The 20,414-nt window shown below is 55.4% G+C and overlaps 2 protein-coding genes across 6 annotated transcripts; one reads left to right on the top strand and one right to left on the bottom strand.

Annotated features, from left to right (window-relative positions):
• The first annotated feature begins 81 nt into the window (after window positions 1-81).
• On the top strand, window positions 82-10,306 carry VCF1 (VCP nuclear cofactor family member 1). 4 transcript variants are annotated; one of them, XM_071573341.1, is made up of 4 exons: window positions 82-263; window positions 1,939-2,035; window positions 8,009-8,068; window positions 9,653-10,306. In XM_071573341.1, exons 1-4 carry the CDS (start codon window positions 217-219, stop codon window positions 9,893-9,895), a joined length of 447 nt encoding a protein of 148 aa, XP_071429442.1. In that variant the 5' UTR covers window positions 82-216; the 3' UTR covers window positions 9,896-10,306. The 4 variants fall into 4 exon arrangements, with proteins under 4 accessions (XP_071429442.1, XP_071429441.1, XP_071429443.1 ...); XM_071573340.1 differs by having other exon boundaries at window positions 8,006-8,068; XM_071573342.1 differs by lacking the exon at window positions 8,009-8,068 and adding an exon at window positions 7,692-7,733.
• Window positions 10,307-10,797: 491 nt separating this feature from the next.
• Window positions 10,798-19,900, bottom strand: COG1 (component of oligomeric golgi complex 1). 2 transcript variants are annotated; one of them, XM_071573338.1, is made up of 14 exons: window positions 19,547-19,900; window positions 18,850-19,094; window positions 17,765-17,946; window positions 17,229-17,399; window positions 16,997-17,150; window positions 16,372-16,582; window positions 15,452-16,234; window positions 15,079-15,225; window positions 14,023-14,184; window positions 13,608-13,735; window positions 12,991-13,099; window positions 12,420-12,529; window positions 12,254-12,329; window positions 10,798-10,963 (listed from the first exon to the last, which is right to left on the bottom strand). In XM_071573338.1, the coding sequence occupies exons 1-14, from the start codon at window positions 19,898-19,900 to the stop codon at window positions 10,826-10,828; spliced, it is 2,970 nt and encodes a 989-aa protein (XP_071429439.1). In that variant the 3' UTR covers window positions 10,798-10,825. The 2 variants fall into 2 exon arrangements, with proteins under 2 accessions (XP_071429439.1, XP_071429440.1); XM_071573339.1 differs by having other exon boundaries at window positions 10,937-11,875.
• Between the last annotated feature and the right edge of the window lie 514 nt (window positions 19,901-20,414).

Genomic DNA, 20,414 nt, shown 5'->3' with positions numbered 1-20,414 from the left:
CCAGCCCGGTGCGCTCCCGGCGCGCTGCTGTGACGTCACAAAGCCGCGGCCCCGCCCGCGCGGGCGCAGCCGTGACGTCACGGGGGCGAGGCGGTGGAAGCGGCGGCCGGGCCGGGCCGGGCCGGGCAAGGCCGCGCTGCTCCCTCAGGGTCCATCAGGGTCCCCTCGGAGCGCACCGAGAGCCCCCTCAGGGCCCCGCACGGCCCCCGCACCGCCATGAGCTGCCGGCAGCCGCTGCCGAACGAGCGCGGAGCCAGACAGAGGTGGGCTCGGGGAGCGCGGCCTGAGCGCGGCCGTGAGGCGGGGACGGGGCTCGGGCACCGCGCGGGGCCGGGGGAGCTGGAGGGGCCGGCCTGGGGTGGGAGGGGGAGCGCTGGGGGGTTCCAGTGGGGCTGGGGGCGTGCAGGTTGGTTGGGTGCGATGGGGGGGTCGAAGGGGCGCGGGGGACGCAGAGGGTGCGGGGGGTGTTGGTGGGATCGGGGGGGGAAGGAGAATCCAAGGGGATCGCGGAGCGTGTGGGAGCTGGGCTGGGGGTGCCCGGAGCTGTGAGGGGTCGGGCTCCTGGAATCATGGAATGGTTTGGGTTGGAAGGATCTAAAAGCCGATCTGGCCCCATGGACAGGGACACCTCCCACGGCACAGGCTGCTCCAAGCGCCGTCCCACCTGCCCTGGGGGTGCTGAGGAAAGGAGCGATCCAGGGGCATCCAGAGGCATCGCAGACGTGGGGCGAGGGCGGGACGTGCCAGGGGAGGGGGCGGGCGATGGGCAGCGTGTGGGGCCGGTGGGGGAGCTGCGGGCGGGGGCACATCCCGCAGCTGAGTGTGCTGTCTGCGAGGGCAGAGCCAGCTAAAAATACCTCCCTCCAGCCTGTTTTGACTCATTCGAGCACAGATTAATTTTAGGCACCGAAAGAGCTGCATCCTGTGCTTTGGCTGGTGCTGAGATCCTGGTTGGCTCGTCATGTTTGTTCTGTGGGAGAAAAGCCTTTGATGTCAGCATTAAAATTCTGTGGGCACGGGGGACAGGAATTCTGGGATGCTGCTGGGGATCAGCTGCTGGGTTGATGTCACAGAATGCTGGAATGGTTTGGATTGGGAGGGATCTTAAAGCTCCTCCAGTCCCACCCCTGCCCTTGGCAGGGACACCTTCCCCAAACCAGGTTTCTCCAAGCCTGATCCTTGAGGTCTTCCCTTTATTGCCTCTAAAATGGGAGTATCAGCACCACCCACATCCCATTATTCTCCTTCAGACTCCCCTTGGCTTTGCTGCCTGCAAAGATTGGGATAAAAATGAGGTTGTTGGTATGTTAAAGCTTTTGCTTGCCAGGCCAGACAGCACAGGCTGCCCTGGGAGGGGGGCAGAGACCCAGGAACAGGGAAGGGTTTGTGTTCCACCAGCTGCTTCCTGACAAAACTTAATTCTTGCACGGAAATAACGTTGCTCAGGAGTGTGACCTGAGTTCAAACACTGCCAGAGTGGAGAGGGTGAAGAAATCCTGGGTGCTGAGTGCAGGTGATGTGAGCAGGGGAATGAATTAATTGGGTGTTTATGGAATTGTGGTCCCTGCCACTCATCCCGTGCTGTTCCTGCCCTGCTGGGTGTCACTGCAGGCCCCGGGATCGTTTTTGGATGTGCAAGGCTGAGAATTGTTAAAGGAGTTCATTTAGAAAGGTGGTTTTAATGTGAGTCCATGTCCCTTAAACTGATGTGAGAAACAGGATCTGTTTCTCTCTGCCCTCAGGCAGCAGCTGGAAGGAGAGTATGGGAGCCCACAGCACTCAGGGGTTTGGGCACATCCCTCATTAACTCACCAGATAATCCTTCATTAATTCACCACGTTTTCCTGCTTTTTGTTGTTGGTAGAGGCACCTTCAGAGAACACACCAGAAGGTGAATCAATAAGCTGATAATTTATTTTCTCCCCAAATTTTCCCCAGGAAGAGGAGAAGGAATGGCAATGAAGAGGATGGTCACGTTCCCCAGACAAAACGGAACACCAGGAATTCTGTCCTGCAGGATTCGTGGGACACTGAGGTGAGAGCCCTCTCAGTCAGTGCAGTTTCCTGGGATAGCCTGGAATATCCTGTGAGTTTCCATGGAAACACTTTTGTGTGGGAGGTTTGACCTTGTGACGTCAGGGCTTGGAATCTGTGAAAGGTGGTTTGGGGATCAGCATCTTTCCAGTGAGCTGGTTATCCCTGGCCTGAGTATTTCTGGGAATAAACTTCAAATCCAAGACAAAAGGACCTAAATTGGTGCCACATCAGTTTCACAGTGTGAGGTGAGTTGTGTTGGAGCCAAAGAGATGGTGGGGTGAGTTACCAGTGTGTGGTCACTGCCTGACCCACTCCCCACCTTTGCATTTATTTGTATTTAGGTGATTATTGGTGGTAAATTTTAAGCCAAAACCCAACCAGGCCTTCTCTGGTGTTTAAAACTGCTCTGATAGTGTTGGTCAGTTAAAGCAGGACTGGCCAGTTCACAGCTAAAACATTTGCACTCAAACTGTTTGGGTTTTACTCGTATTTTCCATGATTTTTTGCTGGATGTGGGATAAACTCTCTTCTTTTCTTGCTCCTCACCAGACAGGTGTTGTCTTGGTGCAAGTTGTGAGCTATTTTGTGGTTTATTTTGTTTAAAAACGTGCTGATTTCCCAACTGCTGCCAGATCTCCTGTGTGGATCACCTGAAACCTCCCTGTGAGGTTTCTGTGAGCAATGTCCTCCTGCTGGGAACATTCATGGAAAAGAGGGTGCAGAGCAGGTGCTCCCTCCTGCTCTGTGCCCCTGGAAGTTAATGAAATTAATTAATTTTCAGGCATTTGAAATACCCTTGTTTTTGTAGAGCCTTCTTACTGAGAAGGGGAACTGTAATGAGTCCTTACAGTCTGAATTATTACTGAATTATTGCAGTTCCCTTGAACTGTTCACTGTTTTTTGCAGAAAATCTTTAGTGCTGTGTAACTTTGAGCTCTTTTATGATACAGAAATTATTTCAAATCTGTATTTACACATCCCTGTTGTGAGGGGAGACTTTTACCCTGGTCACCTGTACAAGTGGCTGATGTGAGAGTGAGTGATTTAAAGGTGATGCTCATCATGAGGGAATTTTCTGGGATTGAAACTCCTGGTTCCTGTGCTGCTGTTTTTTCAGGAGTGACACTTTGCATTTTTGTGTCTGAGGGGAGAACCATCTGACACCAAATCCCTTGTCCAACAGGTCAGACCCCTCCGTGTGTGTAGAGTAGTTAAAGGCTAAAGGAGGAAGGGAGGAGGAAGAATTTAGTGTGGAACAAGGGCTGGAAGTGGGAGTAATGAAATTAAGGAGATCAGGAAAAGCCTGGCTGGTGAGTGGCAGCAGCACCTTTGCTTGTTGTGTGAACACCTGATGTTTGGGCAGAGCCACCAAAAGCAGGACTGGCAGGAGCTTTGTGGCCACAGGGGTGGGGTGGCCTAACCCCTGTGCTGGGTGTTTGGGTGCCCCAAACCCTGTGCTGGGTGTTTGGGTGCCCCAAACCCTGTGCTGGGTGTTTGGGTGCCCCAAACCCTGTGCTGGGTGTTTGGGTGCCCTGACCCTGTGCTGGGTGTTTGGGTGCCCTGACCCCTGTGCTGGGTGTTTGGGTGCCCCAAACCCTGTGCTGGGTGTTTGGGTGCCCTGACCCTGTGCTGGGTGTTTGGGTGCCCCAAATCCTGTGCTGGGTGTTTGGGTGCCCCAAATCCTGTGCTGGGTGTTTGGGTGCCCTGACCCCTGTGCTGGGTGTTTGGGTGACCTGACCCCTGTGCTGGGTGTTTGGGTGCCCTGACCCTGTGCTGGGTGTTTGTTTGGGTGCCCCAAACCCTGTGCTGGGTGTTTGGGTGCCCCAAACCCTGTGCTGGGTGTTTGGGTGCCCTGACCCTGTGCTGGGTGTTTGTTTGGGTGCCCCAAACCCTGTGCTGGGTGTTTGGGTGCCCCAAACCCTGTGCTGGGTGTTTGGGTGCCCCAAACCCTGTGCTGGGTGTTTGGGTGCCCTGACCCTGTGCTGGGTGTTTGGGTGCCCCAAACCCTGTGCTGGGTGTTTGGGTGCCCTGACCCCTGTGCTGGGTGTTTGGGTGACCTGACCCTGTGCTGGGTGTTTGGGTGCCCCAAACCCTGTGCTGGGTGTTTGGGTGCCCTGACCCCTGTGCTGGGTGTTTGGGTGTCCTGACCCCTGTGCTGGGTGTTTGGGTGCCCCAAACCCTGTGCTGGGTGTTTGGGTGCCCCAAACCTTGTGCTGGGTGTTTGTTTCGGTGTCCCAAACCCTGTGCTGGGTGTTTGGGGGACCCAAATCCTGTGCTGGGTGTTTGGGTGCCCCAAATCCTGTGCTGGGTGTTTGGGTGCCCTGACCCCTGTGCTGGGTGTTTGGGTGCCCCAAACCCTGTGCTGGGTGTTTGGGTGCCCCAAACCCTGTGCTGGGTGTTTGGGTGCCCCGACCCCTGTGCTGGGTGTTTGTTTGGGTGCCCCGACCCCTGTGCTGGGTGTTTGTTTGGGTGCCCCAAACCCTGTGCTGGGTGTTTGTTTGGGTGCCCCAAACCCTGTGCTGGGTGTTTGGGTGCCCCAAACCCTGTGCTGGGTGTTTGGGTGCCCCAAACCCTGTGCTGGGTATTTGGGTGCCCCAAACCCTGTGCTGGGTGTTTGGGTGCCCCAAATCCTGTGCTGGGTGTTTGGGTGCCCCAAACCCTGTGCTGGGTATTTGGGTGCCCCTAACCCTGTGCTGGGTGTTTGGGTGCCCTGACCCTGTGCTGGGTGTTTGGGTGCCCCAAATCCTGTGCTGGGTGTTTGGGTGCCCTGACCCCTGTGCTGGGTGTTTGGGTGCCCCAAACCCTGTGCTGGGTGTTTGTTTGGGTGCCCCAAACCCTGTGCTGGGTGTTTGGGTGCCCCAAACCCTGTGCTGGGTGTTTGGGTGCTGGAAAGGGACAGCACGGGCATGGCTGACCCAGGGCAGGGTCACTGCTCAGCCTAACACAGACTGTGCTTCCTGCATGCTCTTGCCTTGGAAAAGCCTGGTTTTAACCCCTCAAAGCCTGGTTTTAACCCCTCAAAGCCTCGTTTTAACCTATCAAACCTGGGGTGAGGCAGGGAGAGGCTCTCACTGCTGTGAATGTGCCCACTGGAGCAGCTTTCCAAGCACCTCCATCCCCTCTGCAGGAACAGAACCACAGCATTGCCTTGTGAGAGTTCACAGTAGGTCGTGGCAGCCAAAAAATTACTGAGGGCAGTTCACAGGTGTTCCAAAATAGTTTATTAAATCACTCTGTGAAGAAAGGAAAAAATAGGTAAAGGTAAAAGCTCACTCTAACTTCAAATTACAAACATATATATTCTCAAATCCCACCCACAGCCAAGTTCTGTAGGTTGTATCACAGAGTCTATAAACTTTATTACAGCTTTTAGTTGGATGAAACTTTCTGGACAGATGTTCTCTTTGCCATGAGAATTTTATCTCTTCAATATTGTTTCTCGTGACAGCTTGTCCCAAAACCTTCTTACCTCACTTTTGGTTTTGTTGATTTGCTGGTTTTTCTCACAGAACTAATTAGGTGCTCTCTGGTAGGCCTCAGAATCTGCCAGCAGCTCCAAAACCTTTTCCTCTACTCAAAAATCCTTCTTTATCTCCACATTGTCTCCTGAAGAATGGAGCTTTTTCTCTTTTTTTTTTCCCCTCCCTTGTTTTCTTGTTGATCACAGAACTGAGCATGCCCAGAAATTCAAGCCATGAGATTAAACTGGTGTTATTTGGATGTTTGTGAAGGATCCTGTGCCAAGGGGAGAGATCCCTGTGCTCGTTGTGCCCAAGTGCTTCCCATTGGGGTCGCTGGGAAAGGCTCAGCCAGTTGTAACACTTTTATTCAATAAGTTTCCTGATACTTTGCTATTTGCAAAGCCATTGACTGAAGAGTTGGACTTAATGATCCTTGTGGGTCCCTTCCAACTCAGAATAGTCTGGGATTCTGTGACAGCTCTTGATTAAAAATCCTCCCTGGCTTTAGGATCCTGAGCTGGGAAGTGTGTGGGAGAAATTTGTGATTTCAGAGAGCACATTGAAAATCACATTTCATCACAGGGCACCACAGACCTGCTGTTGTGAACCATCCCCTTCAGTACTGATTCCTGTGGCCTTTTTTAGTTGGAAGTTACAGAATCACAGAATATTCTGAGCTGGAAGGGACCCCCAAGGATGAGTGAGTGCATCTTGCAGAGTGAGGTTATTTGAGAATGTAACCCCAGTGTGACAATCAGGCAGCAGGATCTTTAAAGGACTTTTTGTCTTACCCATATTGCTCTGAAGAGTGAGATAAAGGGAGGGTTTTTCTTAGGGGCAGTTCAAACATGGGCTCTTTGTGATCATAGAATGGATTGGGTTGGAAAAGACCTCCAAGATCATCGAGTCCAACCCTTGGTCCAACTCCAGTCCCTTTACCAGATCATGGCACTCAGTGCCATGGCCAAGCTCACCTTAAAAACCTCCAGGGATGGGGAATCCACCCCCTCTCTGGGCAGCCCATTCCAATGCCTGAGCACTCTCTCTGGAAAGAATTTTTTTCTGATCTCCAACTTCAATTTCCCCTGGCAGAGCTTGAGCCCCTTGTCCTATTGCTGAGTGCCTGCTGTTATCCCACAGTCCCTCACTTTGAATCCTGCTGCTCACCTGAGCTAGATCAGATTCCAGGGGATTTGCTGTTTTCTCCCACTGGATTGTCCTTCCACCCAGGACAGGCACCCCTGACTCCAACTTTTATAGCAAAGAAACTGTGATTTTCTTCAGCCTCTTTTCAGTGCTGCTCTCGGCCAGTTGCTGTCAGGATGTGCCATTCCTGCCTGTCCTGAAGGAGCCACTCCAGGTGACACCCACCCTGGGGGACAGGAAACTGCTCTGGAGTTCAGAGCATGGGCAGGCACAGCAAACACCGCCCTGGAACCACAGCCAGTGTTAAACATTAGCCAGGCACAGCATTGGCCACGCATTTCCCTTCCTGTTCAGCCTGTCCTCCCTTTTCCAGGAGATCAGCTGTGCAGTTTTCCCTGTATTTGGTTAGGAATTCATTGCTGGTCAGGAGAGGCTGGAGACCTGTGGGATCACCAGTGAGAAACCCTTTGCCCTGATTTTCCCTGGGAAGGAAGTGGGTCAGGGTGTTCTGGCTACTCCTTCCTTCCTGAATAACTTGTGTAACTCCCAGTTCCTCGTGGTTCCTCCTTGTCCTGGCTGGTGTCAGGATTCCCCAGAGCTCAGAAACACCACTGGGTTATCAGCAAACAGCAGTTCCTGCTCAAATCAAACCTTGTCCCCCTCCACTGAGGGAAGGGCTGGTCTGAATTTCTAACTAAAAACCAGCTCGTGTCTCTGTTAAACTCAGCCTGGGAGATTCTTTGGGACTGAGTGGCTGTTCTGCAGCTCCTGTCGGGAGGGATCGAGGTGCTGCATCAGATCTGCTCATTAGTACATTTAACAGGACATTGGTTTGGAAATGAGACCTGTGTAGCTCCTCAGTGTGATGTTAAGGGTTAATGAGTCCAGTAAACCTTGAAGATGCCCTTGTGATAGTTAAAAGTGTTCTCCTAAATCTCACTGGGCCAAAAAAAAACCCCAAAACCAAATCTTTGTTGCACTGTGTGGGATGCCTGTCGTTGCTGACATGATCATGACTTCAAGGATTCTTTTCTTGTCTAATTGTAGTCCAAATGCGTATCAGAATGTGCACCACAGCCTGGGGCAATGGTAGGTCTTCACTGTGACTGGGGCAATAATAAAGGGGTGCCAGTGCTAGTGAATCTTTGCATTAGAGAACTGGAAATAAAGAGGCTCTGACAAACCAGATCTGCCAACAGCCTTAGGTGCCAGAAGCACGTCCCAGGACACACTGTCAGCTTTCAAACACCCAGAAATGCACAAAATCATCCTTAGTAACCGCTGGAAAATGTTTGTGGGGATGTGAAACTGAGCGGTGAGTGACGCCAGGTTCTCATTTGGCTTTTTACCTTCATTTGCAGCAGGTGGCTGTAAGGAAGCTCAGTAAGGAACGCAGACTAAAAGGAAACAAAGTGTCCTGTGCGGTGGGTTTGTCTCCAAGGCTGCTGTGACTCCCTCGGCATCGCGGGGCCCTCTCTGTGCTGCTGTGCGAGAGGGGCTGGGCTGGCCAGCACCATCCCTGGCTCCTGCTGCCCTCCCAGGGCTCTGCCCCTCGAGATTGAGCAGCTTTAGGAAGAGGAGCTGGTTGTTCCTGCAGTTCCATCTGTGCTTCCTCGGGAGTGACTCCCCCTGGGGGTTCCTCCTCAGTGCCCCTGGCTTGGCTTGCTGTGCTCCCTCAGAGCTGAAGCGTTTTTGGTGCTTGGCAGAACCAAGGGGTTTGGTGGTGCTTGGCAGAACCAAGGGGTTTGGTGGTGCTTGGCAGAACCAAGGGGTTTGGTGGTGCTTGGCACAACCAAGGGGTTTGGTGGTGCAGGAGGGTCACAGTGGGTCAGTGCCAGGGGTTGTGTCCACCCCAAACACCCACAGAGCCTTCCTTGGCCTTGGGCACCCCTTGGGCACCCCTCAGGTGCAGTTTGTGCCATTCCTCAGACTGACTCCAAGTGAGGCCCTTCTGGATGTGGTGCTGACTGGAAAATCACTGGGGAGGTCCTGAAATTTGTCCTTCTCTGCTGTGGCACAAAGCTGTGACTTCTGTGGCTCCAGACTTCCCAAATGTGGTGGTTTTAGCTGCCCTCACTTGCTCTGGCTGCTTTTGTGAATTTACCTTTGGGATGGCAGAGCAGCCTCTCACTGATTGACTCTCCCAAACATTTGCAGGTCCTGACCAGCACATCACACAGTAATAAAACACTTCAACTGTAGCTAATGGAGCCTTTCCTCAGCAGCCCTTAAAGTGGTGTGAGCTGAACAGTTTTACATCTGTGAATCCCTGAGAATGATGACTAATAATGCTCTTCCAGCCATTCCCATGAAATGTAGTTATCCTGTCTGCTGGCAAATGAGCTTGGCCTCTCTGGCAGCCAAATCCTGAGCTCTCTCTGCTGCATGTGGAATTCTTGGTGGCTTTTACTGTCATGTCAAGTAAATTGTTATGGAATTGTTATGGGACATGACCAGTTAATGCTGCCATCCCTGTGCTCAGCTGGGAGAGTAGTTGTGTGTCTGCCAAGGGGTTCAAAGACTTAAATGGGTGTTGTGGTGCATTTGTTGTAACAGCTTTGGATGCTTCAGATCTCACTTTAGAAGGATTGACTTGTAGGAAAATGCTTTGCTTGGTGTTTCCCTAAAACCTCTGCCAGAACAGAAGTGCCAAACTTTGCCCTGCCTGCCTGTGCAGCTCCCTGGGAATGTTCTTTATTTTCCAATTCTCAGATGAATCCAGCAAACTTCACTAGTGCTAATGTGGGTTTGGGGGCAGAGCTGATGGGTTTAAACCAGAGATTGAAATCCAATATCCTGGAGGTCAGTGAACCCCAGGTGAGGGATTGTCCCTCCAGCTCTGGGACACTTATCTTGGCAATAACAACCCCGATGCCAGGGTGGATTCACGTTAGTCCATCGGGCCCACAGCTGGGAGGGAGGGGCTTGTCCTAAAGGGTGCTTGGTTACCTGGGGTGAGGGCAGGAGAGAAGTGTCTGATGTTGCTGTTCCCCCCCTGTGTGTCCCAGTCCTCCAGCAGTGACAGTGGCAGCAGCAGCAGCAGCTGCAGCAGCAGCAGCATCAACAGCCCCGACAGAGCGTGCGGTGCAGAGTCCAGCCTCAACCCCAGCATTGCAGGATCCAGCCCGCTCTCCTCTCAGCCCTTCCACGAGCAGTCTGCACTAAGCCAAGGTCCTTACTTCCACATCAACCAGATCCTGAAGGAAGCCCATTTCCACAGCCTACAGAGCCGGGGCCGCCTCCCCACATGATGACCCAGCAGCTCCCTGCCTTCTGTGAAGGGACAGCACTGTGTAGATTTGATATTTCAACTTCAAAGTTTGTTAAAATGGAATTGCACAAAATTGCCTGTTGCCTTTTCAGTCTATATTTGAAATAACAGGTTAACAGGAGATTGTTTACTTGTGGTTTGCTGCACTATTGCAATGCAAAAGGGGCTTTGGAGCAATTTTTATAGGATTCTTTTTGGGGTGGTTCTAAAGTACGTGGCAAGAGGCGACTGAGGAGTCCACATGTGTGTTATAGGATTGCAAACTGTCCAATTCCAATCGACTGCCTAATCTGTTTATTAGCAAGTTGTTGCTTTCTGTAAAGTTCTCTTAAGCGTTCCTCTTCAGTTTTATAAGTCTTTTTTTAATTTCAATAAACTAGTTAAAAAATTATTTGGCAACATAATTTTTTGAGTGTTTAGAGTTAGTAAGACTAAGAACAGGAGCAGTGACTGCAGGTCCTCAGGCCTGGCCAGCTGAGCTCCCACCCAGCTCAGTGTGATGAGCCTGATCTCACAGGAGTGTCACTGCTGCAGGACTGGAAAGGAAATGTGGAATCAGACCCAGGAGGTGCTGGGGCCACTTGGAGCAGCATTGTGGGGCCTGAAGGACAGAGGAGTCTCCCCCTGCTCCAGCACCCATTTCCAGCTGTGAAATTTTTTGTTTTCTGTTAGTGTGTACGTTGTTTTTTTTCCTTTAATTTGACTCCAGGGTTAACACTGTAAGGAACAGGAGGTGGCAGAGCAGTGACCCCTCTGTTCCAGCAGCCAGGGGACAAGGACAGTCCTGAGCCGTGCCTGGTGACATGCCCTGACGTGACATGCCAGTCCTGGAGGTGGCACCAGTCCTGCCCAGGGGCAGAGAGATCTCAGAGGACACAGACACACAGCCCAACATTTTATTTGTTGCTCCTCACTTGGTCATGCCCGAAAGCCAGCCCAGCTTGAAGAGAGAAGGTGCTGCCGTGTCCTCGTCCTCGGTGACGAGCTGCCTGAACAGGGAGCCCGGGCGCGAGGCCTCGTCCTCCCTGGGGAGCACAGGAGCTGCAACCTGGCAGGTTTTAAATGCAGAAGTGACTGTAACTGTTACAGCAAACCCCAGACTTGCTCCACACCCTCACCCACAGGAGGTGCAAGGTGTAGCCACAGCAGAACAGCTCTTCCCAGGCAGCCTGAACCATGACTGGGGGTTAGTGACAGACAGACACAGGGACAGCAGCACCTGGCTGTTGTTAGCAACAGGGAACTTGGCACTCAACGCTTCAAAATCCCCACATCAACACTCTGAGGTGCAGGGCAGGGGCTGCTGCCCTCAGAGCAAGGGGTAACAGCATGGCAGAAGCACAGCTGTTGCCCTTGCAGAGAGCTCTTCTTGGAGAAGTATGGATTTTAACCTCTCCAGGAGTGATCTAGCATTGAAGAAGGAGCAGGCAGCTGGGAAAGGTGGCTGGCACAGGACACAGGTGAGGGGAGTGACAGGAGTGAGCCACACATCACTGCACACTTCTATGCTCCACTCCAGGTGAGGTGTGAGAGGTAAGGAATACCTTTACTGGGAAGCTTTGGGCTTTTAAACAACCCTTATGCTGATGGTTCTGAGTAAGGGAGAAAGAGTTGCAGAGTGAACATCATCTCATCTGATAAAACCAGACCTTTAACTCTTGTCAAGACTCAACAACTTGGCCGACTTGCCAAGACAACACCACAGATGGATTCTTGGGTTGGTAATAAGTAAAGGAAACATTAATTTCTGCTTCCCACAGCAGTGAGTATTCCTTGGCTCTCACTCAGCACACAGAGCTCCATCTAAGCAGATGTTTGAAACTGGGGGGAAACGTAGCAACACAATGACTGTCTGCTACAGCTCAGCAACAGGGCAGAGCCTCTGCAGGAGCAGCACCACACTCCTCACACAGGCTGGGTACCAGGCCAGGCCTCCTCAGGGTTAGAGGGCAGCGTCCCACTGGAAAGGAGTTAAATAATTAGCGACGGTCCTTCAGCCTCTCTTGCAGCCCTCCTTAATGAACTGTCTCTGATGCATTGACCTCAAACTGCCTCATCTGTGTAAATTCTCACTGCTTTTCAGGGTGGTTATTGCCTGTTTTGCTACAGAGCAGTGGCCCAAAAATATGGGGGCAAAGGGGTTTTCTTTGAGGGCCATGGAGAAATCCAGCCCATCTCCTGCTGTGTTGCCATAACGATTCTCTCATTTTATCAAAAATAAAAGTCAGGTGACATTATTAACTGTTTGGCTACTTTCTTCTTTGCCCATAAGCTCGAGGGTCAGGGGGACAGTGAATATTGGCAAATACTCCTCTTTGTATGGCTCAGTTGTACCAACCTGGACTTGCTCTGTGCTCCTGGCAGTGGCCTTGCTCTTCCGTGAGCTTGACATACTCAGTGGCAGGAGTCCAAACCTTGAGATGGAAGGAAGAATTGTGGGAAGCAGAAATTCCAGACCTACTTCCCAGAGACTGGAGAATGCCCAGAAGAGCCAGGTGCCCTACCTGATCTGGCTGGATGCCAGGGGCAGGATGTTGTGCAGCTCCTGGGAGCTCGGGGCCACACTCCGGCTCGTGTACTGGCTCTCTGTGCCAGTCAGCAAGCCAAAGAGAACCTGGAAGGCAGGAAGGAGCTCTGGTATTTGGGGAAGGGAACCTGGAGGGCACGAGGAGCTGTTTGTGTTGGGGGGCTCTGCAATGCTGATCACACAGTACATGGCAAGTCCCCACTGACTAACCATTGGCAGTAAGTTTGAGCATGAAGCATCTCCCTTCCCCCTCTAGGTCTTGCTTTTAATTATTCCCACAGTTGAGTTCCAGGCCTGTTTCAGCACTACTTAACCCACTTAGTGTTGCACAGGCTCCAGTGAGTCCTGTTAGATAAAGTTCAGCCAACTCTGACGCCGCACAACCGGCTCTGCCAGCTCCTCTTATCTTCAGCTGGCATTAAATACTCTTCCCATTTCCAAGGAAGTGCCAGTGGTTATCTTTAGGCTTTAAGCAGTTTAAAGCCACCCCAGCTGCCCTGCAAAAGGCATTTTACAGCCCTGCTTCCTGATCCAGCCCTATTCCTTACTGAGGTTCGCTGGACCAGGCGATTCAAGTTGCTGTTCAAGTGTGGAGTGAAAACATCCAGGTCGAAGGGATCAATGTGTCCCTCCAGGAAGTCAATCACCTTCTCAAGCCTGCAAGGAGAGCAGAGGGTCCTGTCAGGGGTGATGTCTTGGGAACAGCTGCTGATGCCAACTCTGAAGCAGCCAGGAATTTCCTCTCTGAGGTGACTGAGCAGAATGGGAGTTACTCAGCAGAACAGCAGCTGCCTGAAGGGTTTCCAGCTCTTACACAAACCACAGCAGCTGCTGTGGCACAGGAACCTTCTCCCTGTTCCTCTGAAAGATGCCTCAGACTGGAGCACACACAAGGCTTTAACTCTCAGGTGGAAGCTTAACAGTTCTCTCCAGGGTATCCTCTGAGGGTATCCCTGGTGTCCTCTGGACTGTGTGTACACAAGGAGGGGGGACCAACCTGCTGCCTCAGCTCCTGGCCACAGAATCCCACCCCTTCTGTATTTTAAGGATGAGGTTAGTGTTGTTGCAGTGTCAGAGCTTGGAGGCTGCATTGCCTGACTCCTGTGACTGTTTTAGGGCCCCACAGCCTTCTGTGAAGGATCCAGATCCCAGAACTGCAGCTCACCTGGAGTCGTGCTTGGTCCTGCTGGGCTTCCCCTCCTCAGCCCTGGCTGTCAGGACGATACTGAGGTACCGCAGGTCGTAGAGCAACTGCAGAGCTCTGCTCTGGGTCAGGGGGAAGGTGTCCACCTTCTGCAAACAGGACAGGCAGGAATGAGGCTCTTCCCTCGCACAGAGAGGGCTGCCCAAGGGGAGCATTTAAAAAAACCCAGCCCTGAGACACAACCAACCAAACTGAGCCATTTCGAGTGTGAAATCTGGTGTGTGATCCCCTTCTGCCTGTTTTGGGGGGAGTGTTTAGGAGTGTCCCCTTTCCAGTTCTCATGGACAGACACTTTTCCAAGGAACAGGAGTATGTGCACCCCTGCAATCCCAGCCACTCTTCCATTCCACACCCCCTGCAGACCCCACCCACAAACCTTCTCCTGCTTCTGTTCCATGAGCTTTTCGTAGGCAGCGAGCACCTCTGCCATGCAGGTCCTCAGCAGCTCCTGCAGGGTCACTTTCCGAAGAGTGTGGCCACCCACCCGGTTCACCTCCTGGCACAGGCTGAACAGGAGGCACTGGACGTGCCAGGAGGGCTGTGGAAGAGAAGAGTGTTTATTTCCACATGGTCTGGGAGCTCTGTTTGCTTTACCAGCACCACATCCCTTCAGTTGGGTGGTGGGAGCTTCCTGCTTCCTCAGCAGCCATGAAGCTCTGCCCCCACAGCTTGGCTCAGGCCTCTCATGGGGTTTGACTGGTGACACCCCAGATTTTGGGTCACAGCAGCCCTCAGAGTCCCATCAGAGCTTTACCAGCTGTGCTCACCTGGGTGGGCTGCCTGCTGTGCCTGTTCTGTCACAACTGACCCTTCTCTGACCACCTGCTACCCAGGCTTGTTTCTTCCTTGCTCTTCTCCTGGGCCTCCCAGCTATCCCAAGCTTTCATCTGGCTGCTTTTTCCCTCAGAATCAATAAAATTCACTGGATAAGGTTCACTACAGAAGACTATTGCCCTGCCCAGCCCCTCCTGTGCTGTGCAAACACAGAACTCACTCCTGGCCTGGCCCTCCTCCCCATTCCCTGTGACTGCCACATGCTTTGTCCCTGTGAGTGTCCTCCCTGCACCACCTCCACACCTTTGGAAAACCACACGCCTCAGTTCCCTTAGGATTTTACAGTCCCACTGTTGCAGCCCTGTCTTTCAGTGCACCCAATTTCCCTGAAATCTCTCTCCTGGGACCTTTGTGTTTAAACAAGGCCTAAGTCCTTCTCTGGCTCAGCTTTACAGAATCTGGGCCAAGCTTACTCATTGGAATAAACAACAACAAGGATGTATTTCCTTCCTGTGACCTCTGTCCTTATGAGGCGAGTATGACAAAGAGCACCAGAGAGTGTTTGTCCTCTGCTCATGACCCCAAACAACTCCACAGCAGGGCAGCACGTGGTGTTGGAACCCCGTGCCCTCCTCCTCCCACAGCCTGTTCCTCATACCTGCACAGGCAGCCGGATCTTGGATGTTACGCTGCTCCCAGACTCAGTTTCCTCCTGGATTTCAATTTCATCCCAGTTGGTGGCTGTGGCCAGGACAGAGCCAGCTGTGTCCAGTAGCAGCGTGTGGGTGAAGCGCTGAACCAGACTCTGCAGCACAACCCCAAAGGTGCCAGTCAGAGGACAGACAGCCCACCCAACACATCCCCCACACCCCCAAAGGGAATCCCATGGAGACCATCCCACTGGAGCCACCCCTGAGCTGCCACCCCCTCCTCTCCCAGAGTGGGCCTGGCGAGCTCTCAGTAGCCAGTGCTGACCCCAGGGAGGGAATCCCACACTGGGAGCTGCTCTGAGGAGGGAAACAGCTCCTTACTTTGGTGACAGCTGAGCTCCAGATCTGGTAAGCCGACAGGCTCTGCTGCAGCAGCTCTGCCTTCAGCCCCTGCCACTTGGCCTGCACCGGGGTCACTTCCTGGGCTTTCCCCTTCCCCAGCTTTTTGTTGGAGCGCGTTTCCTTGGGCACCGTGTCGGTGCTGCCCGCCTGGCCCAGCACACAGCGCTGCAGGTGAGGGCACAGCTCGGGCAGGGACTGGCACAGCCTCGCCATGAACAGCACGCCATTGAGCCTGGCATCACCAGGGGGGCCCAGCTGCCCCCCCAGCAGGCTCTGGGCACTCTGCAGCTCCTCCCTCACACAGCCCAGCACGTGCTGGACGCAGGCGACGCAGTGCTCGTGCAGCAGCCCCCGCACGGTGCCGGCGTCGGCGAAGCGGTCGAAGGCGGAGCGTGGCTGTGCCGCCGGCTCCTTGGACGCCGAGGAGTCCGTGGGGAGGTAGGACAGGAGGTCCTCCAGCCTGGCCTTCAGCTTGGAGTCCAGCGTGGAGCAGAAGCTCTGCACGCACGGCGTGAGCGCCTGCGCCTTCATGGCCAGCCCGCTGCGGGCGCAGGGCCCGCGCTGCCCCACGCTCACCCACGCCGCGTCCGGAGCCAGGTCCCCGGCGCTCTCCGACCACAGGAACAGAGCCACGTTGTGCTCCAGCTGGATCTGCTTGCTCAGGGCAGAGCTGCCCGGTTTGACTTCCAGTTCCTGCAAGGCTAAAGTGAGCAGCTGCTTGGAGCTGCTCGAGATGGAGTCGAACCCTTCTTTGGTGAGAGTCTAGAACAGAACCAGGAAGGGGGAAAAACAACTTAAATGCACCACTGAAACACCCCCCGAGTGCCACTGACAGGCACCGTGGGCTGGCTGGGACAAGGGGGCACACAGAGCAAAGCTCCCCACAGCCCAGCACCCACCTGGAGCCTGTCCAGGAAGAGCTGCTGCAGCAGGTCCTCCCAGAAGGACACGGGCCTGTCCAGAAGGCGACGGCACACAGGCTCCCAGTTGTGGCTGCTGGACTCGCTGGAGAGCAGCTCCCACACGGCATCTCGGATCCCGGCCAGCCCCTTCATGCTCCTCACATACACCAGCAGGTTGCTGACCCCAGCCCTGATGTCATCGCTGCACCTGAAGGGCAACATTTCACCTCACCCTCTGCGAGGGTGGGAAACCCTGGCACAGGTTGCCCAGAGAAGCTGTGGCTGCCCCATCCCTGGAATTATTCAAGGCCAGATTGGATGAGGCTTGGAGTAACTTGGGCTGGTGGAAGATGTTCCTGCCCATGGACCTTCACCAGAAGGTGCTGGGTCAAAAGCCAAATGAGCCAGGTTAAGGCATTTTCCTCCCACTTACTCAGTGCTTGTTCACTGATAGTTATGGGAATGTGTACAGACAAGTCTCTGTGCAGCCCAGGTGGGCTGTTGTGTCCCAGAGGTAACTGAGAATGAGGAGGATGTCAGGAAATCTGGGGTTGCTTTGTGCTGCTGCCTTAGCCCAGAGATCACAGAGAGCCCTGCAAAAGGGGACCCCTGTGCCACTCACATGTTGATCCACTGCTGCAGAGTCTCCCTGAGGTGTTCTTGGCTGATGGGGTGTGCCAGGGTCCGCAGGGCTGGCTGGAATTCCACCACAGATTCTGGCAGGTACTTGAACCAGCTGCTCAGCTTCAAGTCCTCCTCCAGAACCCCACCTCTCCCTGGAAGCAGAGGGTCAGGGACCAGCCCAGCACAGGGGCTCCCTCTTGCCTGCACACCGGGGCAGGGGCAGGGCTCACCTGCAGGGTGCTGGCCTGTGGTGCTCTCCAGGGTGGAGAAGAGCAATCCACAGGGCAGGGCTGGGTCTGGAGACATCCCTTCAGGCACGGTGTAGAAGAGAGCGTGAGCCTGGTACAGTGTGGTGGTGAGCAGCTCCATCAGGGAACACACCTGAGCCTTGATACCTGCACCTGCAAGGAAACAGGCAACCCCCTTTGAGCCCCTCCAGCAGGTGTGAGTGGCACTGTGTTTCAAGGCTTCTGAGTTAGAGAAACTTTCCAGAGAAGGGCTGGAGGGTGAAGGACTCAGCCTTGTGCCCCACCCTCCTACCCCATTACAGGTGGGCTTGGCTTAAGGCTCTCAGAACTGCTCATTTTTGTGTGCTTTGGAGGTATTTTGCTGCTGGGGCAAAAGGCTGCCAGCAGTGACATGACATGGCTGTGTCCCTGCCACCATGAGATTTACAGGAATAATCCCACCCTGTTCTGGGGCCAGGAGGTGGGTGAAGTGCAGGGTCACCCCGACCCTCCCAAGGACACATCCCCGTGGCACTGACCGTGGTGTGGCTGGTTGAGCAGCTGCTGGATGGCCAGTTTCCTGGCCAGCAGGAAGTCAGCGAGGGCCTGGCGTGGGGAGCTGTCCTCCAGCAGCATGATGGCACACAGGGCCTCGGCCACCGCCTGGTCCGACACTGCCCGCGCCCGCAGCAGGGCCTTGCTCTCCTGCAGGATGGTGGCCCTGCCAAGGGGACAGGGTGGGGGTCACTGGGGGCTGTGTGACCTGCACAGTCAGGTGTGGTCACGGGATAACCACCAGGGTGTCATTCCCCCAGGTACAGGTGGGACTGTCTGGGTGTTACGGGACGGGGTGAGGTGTTTGTGTCACACAGCTGGCCTTGAGCTCGTGGAATGTGTCAGGCTGGGAGGGACCTTAAAGCCACCTGGTCCCTGTGAACTGCAGGCCCCCATAATGTGCTCGCTGGCCATGGGACATTCCCCGAGATCCCCTGCCTTCCCTGCCTGCCTGCCAGCTTTCCAGAGGCATTCCTGGAGCACTGTGCCCCACAGCCCAAACACCTGCCCCACCCCAGGGGTCCTGCCAGTGGGCACGGGGCTTTCCTGTGGGATCCTGCTGTGGGATTCAGGGGCAGCTGCCCCTCCCAGGGGCTGAGGTACCTCCAGCCCCACAGGTGATTTCTCTGGAAGGTTAAGAATTCCCCCACCTCCACGTAGCCCATGTTCTCTCCTGCCTCCCCTGGGCTGCATCTGAGTCACACTGTGGTGAATCCCAGAATGGTTCGGGTTAGAAGGGACCTTAAAGCCCACCCAGGGACACCCAACGGGCTGGACAGCCTGGAGAGGTCCAAAACCAGCTTGGAGGGGGCCAAAACCAGCTCTGGGACCCCAGAGATCTTTCAGCATGAATCATGGAATGGTTTGGGTTGGAAGGGACCTTAAAGCCCATCTTCGTCCCACCCCTGACATGGGCAGGGACACCTTCCACTATTCCAGGTCACTCCAAACCCCGTCCAACCTGGCCTTGGACACTTCCAGGGGTGGGGCAGCCACGGCTTCTCTGCCCAACCTGTGCCAGGGCCTCTCCCCTCCCTCCCTGCCCATCCCACCCCCTGTCCCAGCCCACCTGAGGTGGCTGGCAGCGGCCACCTGGCGCAGCAGGATGGGGAAGCGGGCGAGGATGGGGCTGGCCCTGGCCCGGGGGGCGTCCAGCTGGAGCTGCTGGCGCAGGTGGGCCCCCAGCAGGTGCAGCCGCGCCGCCGGCAGGTACCGACCCCGCTCCACCGCGCCCCACACCTGCTCCGGCACCTCCAGCAGCAGCTTCAGCTGCGCCGCCGCCCCCCAGAGGCCGCGCCGGGCAGGGGGGCACACCTGGGGGGGAGAGAGGGGTGAGAGGGGACAGAACTGGGACCCCCAGAATGGGCAGGGACCCCCAGAATGGGGCAGGGAACCAACACAGTCCAGGGAACCAGGAAATGGGACAGGGATCCCAAAGCAGGGCAAGGACCCCCAGAATGGGACAGGGACCCCAAAATGGGATAGGGATTCCAAAACAGGTCAGAAAACCAAGAAATGGGACAGGAAACCGAAAATGGGACAAGGACTCCAAAACAGGGCAGGGATCCCAAAAAACGGGACAGGGACCCCAAAACAGGTCAGTGACCCAGCAGGGGATGAAGGGGGGGACAAAACAGGGTGAGGGGAAGGGAAAGGGGGTGAGGGAGGAGAAAGGGGAGCAGAGGGAGGGGCCGGGGAGGGACGAGGGGCAATGACGGGGGAACTGAGAGCGATGGCCGCGCCGGGGCCGCGCCCTGGGCCCTCACCGCGGCGGCGGGGCCGGGCCGGGCCGGGCTGCCCCTCTGCAGACCCCGCACGGCTCCCAGCAGGCGCTCGGCGCTGCGCCGCATCTCGGCGATGGTGTCGGCCGCCTCGATGAGGTCGCGGTACCGCTCGCCCACCATCTGCCGCAGCTCCTCCCGCTTCTGCTCGATGCCGGCGCGCAGTCTCCGCTCCACCGCCCGCAGCTCTGCCGCCGTGTGCGCCTCGAACAGCGCCTCGGCCTCGGCCCCCCGCGCCGCCACCGCCATGGCCGCGGGACCGGCGGCCGCCGCCGCCGCCATCTTGGGTACGGGAAGAGGACAGCGCTTCCGGCCGCGTTGGCGGCGCGGCGCCGCCATCTTTGAACTGGGCAGACCCGCATCCACGCGTCGTTTCCAAGGCGGCGCCGCCATCTTTGAGCCGGGTAGACCCGCACCCACGCGTCGTTTCCATGGCAGCGCCGCCTTCTTTGAACCGGGCAGAGAGTCGCCCAGACTTTGTTGCCATGGCGGCGGCGGCGCCATATTTGTGCCGGGCAGAGCCGCGTTGCCATGGCGACGCTACGGGGTTGTTGGTTTTTTTTTTCTAGTGGGGTGGAGAATACACGGCGTTATTTATTTAATTTATTTAGTTATTTGGTTTTTTGCCCGTTCCCGGGGAAGCGGCCCGGGCCCCGCGGCCTGCGGGTGCCGCTCTCGCTCCGCAGAGCCGGGAGGGGCCCTGTGGGCTGGGCAGGGCCCGGTCACACCGCGCCGCTCCCAGCACCGGGATGTTCCCCCAGATCCCCCCGGGACGGGCAGGGGGGATCGGCCTGGCCTGGCGGGGGCTGTGCCTGCCCATGGCGGGGCTCGGAGCGGGATGCCCTGTCAGGTG

Source organism: Pithys albifrons, chromosome 19 (assembly GCF_047495875.1).
Source record: "Pithys albifrons albifrons isolate INPA30051 chromosome 19, PitAlb_v1, whole genome shotgun sequence".
Classification (NCBI taxonomy): Eukaryota; Metazoa; Chordata; class Aves; order Passeriformes; family Thamnophilidae; genus Pithys; species Pithys albifrons.
The sequence above is the reverse complement of the archived record's forward strand: the minus strand, read 5'-3'. Positions and strand labels throughout refer to the sequence as shown.

Coding starts and splice junctions, on each gene's coding strand:
- VCF1 (XM_071573340.1), top strand. CDS start 217: ATGAGCTGCCGGCAGCCGCTGCCGAACGAGCGCGGAGCCAGACAGAG. Junction 264..1,938: donor GAGCGCGGAGCCAGACAGAG/GTGGGCTCGGGG, acceptor AATTTTCCCCAG/GAAGAGGAGAAGGAATGGCA. Junction 2,036..8,005: donor AGGATTCGTGGGACACTGAG/GTGAGAGCCCTC, acceptor CTTCATTTGCAG/CAGGTGGCTGTAAGGAAGCT.
- COG1 (XM_071573338.1), bottom strand. CDS start 19,900: ATGGCGGCGCCGCGCCGCCAACGCGGCCGGAAGCGCTGTCCTCTTCCC. Junction 17,400..17,764: donor GCTCAACCAGCCACACCACG/GTCAGTGCCACG, acceptor GTTTCCTTGCAG/GTGCAGGTATCAAGGCTCAG. Junction 13,100..13,607: donor AGGACCAAGCACGACTCCAG/GTGAGCTGCAGT, acceptor CTCTCCTTGCAG/GCTTGAGAAGGTGATTGACT.